This window comes from Podarcis muralis, chromosome 2 (assembly GCF_964188315.1).
Source record: "Podarcis muralis chromosome 2, rPodMur119.hap1.1, whole genome shotgun sequence".
Taxonomy (NCBI): domain Eukaryota; kingdom Metazoa; phylum Chordata; class Lepidosauria; order Squamata; family Lacertidae; genus Podarcis; species Podarcis muralis.
In genome coordinates this window covers 117,964,489-117,974,918 of record NC_135656.1, presented here as the reverse complement: position 1 = coordinate 117,974,918, position 10,430 = coordinate 117,964,489, and the positions used below count along the sequence as shown (strand labels likewise).

At 47.0% G+C, this 10,430-nt stretch overlaps 1 protein-coding gene across 1 annotated transcript in view; it reads right to left on the bottom strand.

Moving 5' to 3' along the window:
• LOC114592238 (uncharacterized) overlaps positions 1-9,982 on the bottom strand; it is a 19,873-nt gene extending 9,891 nt beyond the window's left edge. Inside the window, exons 1-2 of the mRNA XM_028720270.2 lie at positions 9,833-9,982; positions 1-633 (exon numbers count right to left, since the gene is read on the bottom strand). The exon at positions 1-633 is cut by the window's left edge and continues 213 nt beyond it. Coding sequence (XP_028576103.2) covers positions 1-456 — 456 coding nt within the window. The 5' untranslated portion in view covers positions 457-633; positions 9,833-9,982. The remainder of the gene's footprint in view (positions 634-9,832) is intronic.
• Between the last annotated feature and the right edge of the window lie 448 nt (positions 9,983-10,430).

The window sequence follows — 10,430 nt, the reverse complement described above, 5'->3', positions numbered from 1 at the left end:
CCGGTTGTACACCCCTCGCGGCCCCTCGGCCTCCTGGTACCGGAAGTGCCGGAAGTACTGGCGGTTCTTCTCCCGGCTGATGGCGTCCCCTTGCAAGATGGCCGCCTTCACCTTCCCATAATCCTTCCTGTCCCGGCCCTCCAGCCTGCCGAAGGCGTGCTTGGCTTCCCCGCTGAGGGCCGGCAGCAGCCGGGTCACCCACTCCTCGCGCGGCCACCGGCAGGCTTCGGCCACTTGCTCAAAGGAGGCCAGGAAGGCCTTGGCGTCGTCCCAGGGGGTGGGCTCCTCGGGCGGCTGAGAGGCCTCCACCGTCTTCAGGAACTCCTGCCACTGGGCTTCCCACTGCTGAAGGAGGCCGTCGCGAGACTCCTGCTTGATCTCTTCTCCCGGTTTCCTCTGGAGGAATTCCCGGATGCTCTTTTCCTGGAGGATCCGCGGGGCCTGCTCGGCGGACATTTCCCTCGCACTCGCTCCCGAAGGCGGCAAATCCCCTGAATGCGCCTAGGTGTTCGCCCAGCTCTTCCTTTCCTCGTCCCGACGTTCCCGGACTCGGATTATCCGTGGTGTGTTGCGTCCGTCGTTCCACGTCGGCACAAAGGGAGCAGCGGTCCTCCGCAAAACGTGGTGCTTTTCCTGAGGGAGACAGAGAGTAGATTTTGAGTGGGAAGCGATCCCAGAGGCCCTGCAGACATGTGCAGCCTGCACCTAGATCACTTTTAGAAACCCATATATATATATGTATATTTCAATATCTTTTTCATCTCATTATACAGTCATAAAGGTAAAAGGTCAAGGTACCCCTGCCCGTACGGGCCAGTCTTGACAGACTCTAGGGTTGTGTGCCCATCTAACTCTATAGGCCGGGGGCCAGCGCTGTCCGCAGACACTTCCGGGTCACGTGGCCAGCGTGACAAAGCTGCATCTGGCGAGCCAGCGCAGCACACGGAACGCCGTTTACCTTCCCGCTAGTAAGCGGTCCCTATTTATCTACTTGCACCCAGGGGTGCTTTTGAACTGCTAGGTTGGCAGGCGCTGGGACCGAGCGACGGGAGCGCACCCCGCCGCGGGGATTCGAACCGCTGACCTTTTGATCAGCAAGTCCTAGGCACTGAGGCTTTAACCCACAGCGCCACCCGCGTCCCTATATACAGTCATACCTCGGGATAAATACGCTTCAGGATAAGTATTTTCGGATTGCGCTCCACGGCGACCCGGAAATAACAGAGTGCGTTACTTCCAGGTTTCGCCACTTGCGCAGATGGTCAAAATGACGTCATGCGCATGCGTGGAAGCGGCAAAACGTGACCTGCGCAGACGCGGTTGTGTGTTACGTTCGCTTCAGGATGCGAACAGGGCTCCAGAACAGATCCCGTTCGCAACCCGAGGTACCACTGGATATCATTTCCCAGAAGTTTTTCACTTTTTTACATTCCCACCAGAAGCATTTCTCCTTAGCATTGTAGGAGATGATATTAATAGACAGGACTGTAAGTTGTTTTCATACAATGACGGCAGCAAGTGTTGGACCAGGATGTGGGAGATCAGGGTTCAAATCCCTACTCTGTTATGAAGCTCACTGCATGACCTGGGAGTCAGTCACAGCCTCTTAACCTACCTCACAGGGTCGTTGTACGGATTAACTGAGGAGGGGGGTGAACCATGTACTCTTTGGAGAAAAAGGTGGGATGTAAATGCAATAAATAAGCTCTTCTGCTGAGCTGCTTAGGAAAGCTGGAGAGGCCAGCCAGATGGAGATGTCAGTAGCCAACTTAGCACCTAGAGATCTCCACGTGGTCGCAATTGGACCCGTGCCAGGCGCAAAACGCTCCTGGCGCCTGGTTAATTTCTAACAGTGGCCTAGATGTAACGGAATGGAAATTTCATCTCTTTAAGACCTCTATTCACCTCAGAGAGCTACAAATCTCAAATTTCCTTGGGAATAGGGGCTGATTGCTAAAACACTCTGATAATCGTGGCTCTGTGAGGGGAATGGGAGTCTCCTAGCAACTGAGAATCCTCAGCGAGCTACAGTTCCCAGGATTCTTTGGAGGAAGCCATGACGGTTTCTAGTGCCGCCGTACTGCTTCAAAAGCAGAGTGCAAGATGCAGCCTCAGGGTGTGGGGCCTGCAGCTGCCATTGGCTCCAACCCCTTGAGCCGCCATTTTGTATCTGTCTTTACTAGAAACTTGCGGTTACTGGTAAAACAAAAATAAAGCAGTTTCCCCCAAAACTTTAGGACTACCCAGTCACTTCTAGGGTCACATTTACGCCATAAATTTAAATCGCTCCTATACCACTTTAACTGTCACCGACTCCCCCCGAATAATCATGGGAACTGTAGTTTTTGCTAGCCATAGTCCCACCACCCTCAACAAACTGGGTGTTGCGGTTTGTTCAGGCTGCTGAGAGTTTTTAGGACACACACCCCCCTATTCCCCTAACAGAGCTACAATTCCCCGAAGATAGATTCATGGTGAATCCACTGTGGGAATTGTAGCTCGGGGTGGGTGGGGACAGTCTGTTTTACGAACTCCAGTTCCCTCCCAAAAAAATGGGGGTAAGCCATGACTGTTTAAAGTGGTATCAAGGTGCTTTAAATGTATGGTATGAGTTTGGCCTTAAGGATTAAAAAAAGACTTTTTATGTATGCAACGACGGCAGCGAGAATGCTTCTAGCCCAGACATAGCTGTCAACGTTTCCCTTTTTTTAAAGGGAAATTCCCTTATTCCGAATAGGATTCCTCGCAAGAAAAGGGAAAAGTTGACAGCTATGAGCCCAGAGATGGAAGGAAGGAGAAATACCAACAAAAGAAGAATGGCAGACTAAACCAATGGAGTACACAAGAGAAGCGGCGAAACTGACAGGGAAGATCAGAAACCAGGAAGATCAAGTATTCTCAAAAGACCGGAGCAAAATTTTAGTTCACTTAAAAGACCATCGTAAACAGTTAAAATCATAGTCAGGGACATTGAACAGATGGATAAAGGAAAAAGATGCAGGGAATTTTATCTTGAATGTGGAACCCATTGAGGGAGGGAAGGAGGTCCTAAGGTCCAACAGAACCTTTTATTTTAATGTTTGAAATGGTTAAAGTTAAAATGTACAAAATTTCGTAAAACCAATAAAAAATGTTATAAAAAAAGGGGCGGGGTGATGGCATCCAAATTTGGGCCAGGAAGCACAAGTCCCTCAGCCACGTCTGCACACCAAGAACGACAGAAAAAGAACAGAGCGTTTTTAAAAGCAGAGGAGGAAGTGGTTAGGAGAGAACACATATTATCTCTCCGGAAAAAGAAAATCCCTCGGAAAACTCAGCCTCAGATGTGAGCTCAGACCACATCCCCTTGCATTGTAACGAAAGCAGCCCATCTCATTTTCTTCCTTAAGGAGTTTTGGTAGCCATTATGGCAACCTCAAGCCACTCTCCCTGGCAAGAAGCTTCCCCAATTTTGCCCCTTCCCCCAGATGCCATTATCTTACAAACACAGCCCCTCACCCTGCAAAAAAATAATTAAAAAAAACATCGCTACACAAATGCCACATAAGCTGTTGTGCATGGCTTTCTCTACCCTCAGAGCAAACACTGATTTCCAAGTAGGGGGTCTTTTGCCATATTTCAAAAAGTGAAAATCAGGATACAAAATCTACACTTCCAGACACGGGTTGCCATACCCCCCGGTTTTCCGGGACGTTTTTGCCGATTTTTGGAAATTCCGCCCAGACGCAATTTCCAGCAGGCGACTCCCAGCTACATCTGGGAAATTCTGGACGTACAGCACCCCTACTTTATGGACAAATATCCAGGGACGTGGATGGGGAGGTGGAGACCCCCAGGCTTGGGGTGGGGTGGGGGACCCGAGGTTTGCAAACCCTTTAGAAAACAAAAAAGCTTTCGTGAATAAAAGGCTGGTGGGGGACCCCTCAAAACAGCCAAGGAGAATAGTGGTCTTAGAATTTAGCATGCACAGTCCTTGCTTTCCCCCCGACCTCAACAACAACCCTGCAAAGTAGGTTAGGCAGAAAAATAGTGACTGGCCCATAGAGACCAGCAAGCTTATGGCCAAAGTGGGAATTTTGAACTCTTAAGTGTCCATCCGTCCATCCCAGATCTATTCAACTGCCATGCCATGCCCAATTTTTAAACACAAATTTATTTATTTCACTGCCCTTCTGCTGCTGACGTTTCTCGTACCCCGCACTTGGGTAGCCAGATTGATTTCTCAAACAGTTTTTCATTTGCATTTTGTGGCAAACAGGTTTTGCCTCCCCAAAAGCTACTTCTGTCAGGACATCACAATTCAGTGATATGAATCATACATGTTTGCGTAGGGCCGAAGCCAAGGGTGGGGCAGATTTGATGTTTCTCAGGCCCACCACCAACCAGAACCAGGTGCGAAAGACGCTCAGTTACAGCAGGGTGCCTCTGAGCATATTCTGAACCCAGATTCTTTTTTTTCTGTCAGTACCAGAACAGCGCTGAACTCATAGTCTTTTCACACACACTTAAAAAATGTCCACTAATGGTTTAGCCTTCTTCATTTTGGCAGCCATTAAGACCATGGGTAGGCAAACTAAGGCCCGGGGGCCGGATCCGGCCCAATCGCCTTCTAAATCCGGCCCGTGGACGGTCCGGGAATCAGTGTGTTTTTACATGAGTAGAATGTGTCCTTTAATTTAAAATGCCTCTGGGTTATTTGTGGGGCCTGCCTGGTGTTTTTACATGAGTAGAATGTGTGCTTTTATTTAAAATGCATCTCTGGGGCATAGGAATTTGTTCATTATTATTTTTTTCAAGATACAGTCCGGCCCTGCACAAGGTCTGAGGGACAGTGGACCGGCCCCCTGCTGGAAAAGTTTGCTGACCCCTGTTTAAGACAATTCATTTTAGACAGTTGGGAAATCAGTACCACTGCCAATCTACAGCTCATCACCCAGAGATCTTATCTGTAGAAGAGACACTGTTCTCCTTCTCTTCAAGAAACTGTGTTTTCTTCTTTAAATAAAAGAAAACTGTACTTTCCTTGTTTTGAGAAGGTGTGGGGTACATGTGGGGTACACTTGTGTGCATCAGGCAATTCAGGAACTATTGAGTGCGACAAAATGCCCATTTCACAGATGGGGAAAATTGCAGTAGTCAGTATTCTCACGCGCAAAGCAGCATCAAAACAGAGAACAAATAAAACCTAGACAAAAGAAGCAGGTAACACAAGTGTGCATGCACACGAAAGCTCATACCAATAACAAACTTAGTTGGTCTCTAAGGTGCTACTGGAAGGATTTTTTTTATTTTGATCCAAAAAGAAAGATAACCTGCCCACCTTTCCCAAAACCCTCAGTAACAAATTGGTAGGGGCAAGAAACATTGGCGGGAGTCAGAGGAGGGGCCTGAGGGCACTGCGGCGTCATGTTGGGGACCCCAGTAATAAATCACAACTTTACCATGCCTTTTTGCAAAGTGCCTTGCATTAATTTACTTTTGGCAAAGTGCCTTGCACTTTGTATTTACATATACATATACATCTCCTTCATGGATCACTGCCTTGCCGTGGCGAAGGGGCTTGAATAACTCAGAGAAGCTATGAGCTATGCCATGCAGGGCCACCCAAGACGGACAGGTCATAGTGGAGAGTTTTGACCAAACGTGATCCACCTGGAGCAGGAACCGGCAAGCCACTCCAGTATCCCTGCCAAGAAAACTCCATGGACAAAGACAACAGGCATATAAAAGTTATGACGCTGGAAGATGAGCCCCTCAGGGCAGAAGGTGTCCAACATGCTACTGGGGAAGAGCGGAGGACAAGTACAAGTAGATCCAGAGCTGATGAAGCGGCTGGGCCAAGCCGAAAGGACGCTCAGTTGCGGATATGCATGGAAGCGAAAGGAAAGTCCAATGCTGTAAAGAAAAATATTGCATAGGAACCTGGAATGTAAGAACCATGAACCTGGGTAAGTTGGATATGGTCAAAAATGAGATGGCAAGAATAAATATTGACATCTTGGGCATCAGTGAACTAAAATGGACGGGAATGGGCGAATTCAGTTCGGATGACTATCATATCTACTACTGTGGACAAGAAACCCGTAAAAGAAATGGAGTGGCCCTCATAGTCAACAAAAGAGTGGTGAAAGCTGTACTGGGATGCAATCTCAAAAATGATAGAATGATCTCGATACGAATCCAAGGCAGACCTTTTAACATCACAGTAATCCAAGTTTATGCACCAACTACTGGTGCTGAAGAAACTGAAATTGACCAATTCTATGAAGACTTACAAGACCTTATAGAAGTGACACCAAAGAAGGATGTTCTGCTCATAATAGGGGATTGGAATGCTAAAGTAGGGAATCAAGAGATAAAAGGAACAACTGGCAAGTTTGGCCTTGGAGTTCAAAACGAAGCAGGGCAAAGGCTAATAGAGTTCTGTCAAGAGAACAAGCTGGTCATCACAAACACTCTTTTCCAACAACACAAGAGACGACTCTACACATGGACATCACCAGATGGGCAGCATCGAAATCAGATTGATTATATTCTCTGCAGCCAAAGATGGAGAAGCTCTATACAGTCAGCAAAAACAAGACCTGGAGCTGACTGTGGCTCAGATCATCAGCTTCTTATAGCAAAATTCAAGCTTAAACTGAAGAAAGTAGGAAAAACCACTGGGCCGGTAAGATACACTCTAAGTCAAATCCCTTATGAATACACAGTGGAAGTGAGGAACAGGTTTAAGGATTTAGATTTGGTGGACAGAGTGCCTGAAGAACTATGGATGGAGGCTCGTAACATTATACAAGAGGCAGCAACTAAAACCATCCCAATGAAAAGGAAATGCAAGAAAGCAAAGTGGCTGTCCAATGAGGCCTTACAAATAGCGGGGGAGAGAAGGCAAGCAAAATGCGAGGGAGATAGTGAAAGATACAGGAAATTGAATGCAGATTTCCAAAAAATAGCAAGGAGAGACAAGAAGGTCTTCTTAAATGAGCAATGCAAAGAAATAGAGGAAAACAATAGAATGGGAAGAACCAGAGATCTGTTCAAGAAAATTGGAGATATGAAAGGAACATTTTGTACAAAGATTTCCATAATAAAAGACAAAAGTGGAAAGGACCTAACAGAAGCAGAAGACATCAAGAAGAGGTGGCAAGAATACACAGAGGAACTATACCAGAAAGAAATTGATGTCTCATATACCCCAGGTAGTGTGGTTGCTGACCTTGAGCCAGACATCCTGGAAAGTGAAGTCAAATGGGCCTTAGAAAGCATCGCTAATAACAAGGCCAGTGGAAGTGATGATATTCCAGCTGAATTATTTAAAATTTTAAAAGATGATGCTGTTAAGGTGCTACACTCAATATGCCAGCAAATTTGGAAAACTCAGCAGTGGCCAGAGGATTGGAGAAGATCAGTCTACATCCCAATCCCAAAGAAGGGAAGTGCCAAAGAATGCTCCAACTACCGCACAATTGCACTCATTTCACACGCTAGCAAGGTTATGCTTAAAATTCTACAAGGCAGGCTTAAGCAGTATGTGGACCGAGAACTCCCAGAAGTGCAAGCTGGATTTAGAAGAGGCAGAGGAACCAGAGACCAAATTGCAAACATGCGCTGGATTATGGAGAAAGCTAGAGAGTTCCAGAAAGACATCTACTTCTGCTTCATTGACTATGCAAAAGCCTTTGACTGTGTCGACCACAGCAAACTATGGCAAGTTCTTAAAGAAATGGGAGTGCCTGATCACCTCATCTGTCTCCTGAGAAATCTCTATGTGGGACAAGAAGCTACAGTTAGAACTGGATATGGAACAACTGATTGGTTCAAAATTGGGAAAGGAGTACGACAAGGCTGTATATTGTCCCCCTGCTTATTTAACTTATATGCAGAATTCATCATGCGAAAGGCTGGGCTGGATGAATCCCAAGCTGGAATTAAGATCGCCGGAAGAAATATCAACAACCTCAGATATGCAGATGACACAACCTTGATGGCAGAAAGTGAGGAGGAATTAAAGAACCTTTTAATGAGGGTGAAAGAGGAGAGCGCAAAATATGGTCTGAAGCTCAACATCAAAAAAACGAAGATCATGGCCACTGGTCCCATCACCTCCTGGCAAATAGAAGGGGAAGAAATGGAGGCAGTGAGAGATTTTATTTTCTTGGGCTCCATGATCACTGCAGATGGTGACAGCAGTCACGAAATTAAAAGACGCCTGCTCCTTGGGAGAAAGGCGATGGCAAATCTAGACAACATCTTAAAAAGTAGAGACATCACCTTACCAACAAAGGTCCGTATAGTTAAAGCCATGGTTTTCCCAGTAGTGATGTATGGAAGTGAGAGCTGGACCATAAAGAAGGCTGATCGCCGAAGAATTGATGCTTTTGAATTATGGTGCTGGAGGAGACTGTTGAGAGTCCCATGGACTGCAAGAAGATCAAACGCATCCATTCTTAAGGAAATCAGCCCTGAGTGCTCACTGGAAGGACAGATCGTGAAGTTGAGGCTCCAATACTTTGGCCACCTCATGAGAAGAGAAGACTCCCTGGAAAAAACCCTGATGTTGGGAAAGATGGAGGGCACAAGGAGAAGGGGACGACAGAGGATGAGATGGTTGGATAGTGTTCTCGAAGCTACAAACATGAGCCTGACCAAACTGCGGGAGGCAGTGGAAGACAGGAGTGCCTGGCGTGCTCTGGTCCATGGGGTCACGAAGAGTCGGACACGACTAAACGACTAAACAACAACAACAACAATACATATACATATATGTATTTACATATACTCGCACACAATCTCCAAATGAAATACGTGCTTTGTAAAAGCGAAGGGGAGCAGGAGAAACGCCTCTTCCAAGACACCCTGTGCCATCTTTAGCTTTTACGCGTAGGTTTTGCTTTTTAAAAATTAATTTTTTGTAGAGGGGGGGGGAAATTATTAATTATTTTTTTGTTACTGTATAAGCAATTGGCGAGGAATGGGGTTGAGCCCATTAGAAAGGTTAAAGGCTGCAGTCTTTCTTGGGAGCCCCAAGGCACGTTAAGAGACATAGAATCATAGAACAATGGTAAGAGTTGGAAAGGGACCCGAGGGTCATCTAGTCCAACCCCCCGCAATGCAGGAATCTGGGCTGAAGCATCCATGACTGATGGCCATCCAACTTCTGCTTAAAAACCTCCAAGATAGGAGAGTTCACCACCTCCAGAGGGAGACCGTTCTACTTTTCTGTGTGTGTTTGTGTATGTGCACATGTGTGTATAGGTACATACTTTGTTTAGATAGTTCTTTCTAACAGAGCAGCCCAGTTAAAAGCGTCAGACCAGGGCAGGCTTCAATTCGATTTCAAGCCATGAAACTCTTTGGCTGTGTCTCAGCAACTCAATCCTCTCCCACCCCGACCTACATCGCAGGGTTGTAGTGAGGATCAGACAATGGTGGTGAAATAACCACACACACACCGACTTGAGCTCCTTAGAAAACAAAGCAGGCTATGAAGCGGCTATCCTGGCCGGGTCTACTCGGAAGTAAGCCCTCCTGGCTTCAAGGGGGCTGCCTCTCCCAAACTGAGTGCACCCTAAACGAGCTCAGCATGCACAGATGCAATTCAACTCCTCCTCCCTTCTTGCAAAGAGCCTCTGCTCTGGAGGATTTGAACCCAGGATCTTGCTCCTCTTCCTTATGACTTATGGCTAGAGGAGGAAGGGAACGAACTCTCTCTCTCTCTCTCCCCTCCTGAGCGAAGAGAGCGACTCGATCCCCCGCCAGATCTCCCTCTCTTGCTTCCCCCACCCACTCAGGATCGTGCCCTTTCTCCGCCTCCTCTTTGGGTGCAACTTACCCAGATTCCCCTCCGGAAGGGACCTGCTCCCCCCCAACTCCGGAGACCCCCCAGATCTGCAGCCACTCCCGGAGGCGAAGGAAGGCGACGGGGGGAAAGTGGCTTCACAAGACTCCGTTTGCAGGGGGAGGAGATACAGCAGGAAGAGGCCAGACTAACTCTCTGGGGCTCCTTTCTAGGAATCTGCTCTCGCTCTCCCCCCTCCTCTTTGGCAAAGCAAAGGGTGGATGCAAGCCCGGATATTATTATCACGTTAATATTAGTATTAGTATTGCAATGGGTTTGGGGCGTCTTCCTTTTGTTATTGCTCTTCTCAACCCCTATCCTTATTCTGGGTTCCATCCTGCTTGTGCAGAGTTTGCAAGTCCAGGAATTATGGTTATTTATTTGCAGTGCATGGGGGGGTGTCTTTTTCTTTTTTAATTCCCAACCCCTCTCCTTATTTTGGGTTCCATCCTGCTTATGCATTTGATATTATTTATTTGCAATGCATCGAGAGCCTCTTTTTTTTCCTTCCTTCCTTCCTTCCTTCCTCCCTTCCTTCCCAACCCGTCCTTATTTTGGGTTCCATCCTGCTTGTGCATCTGTTATTATTTAT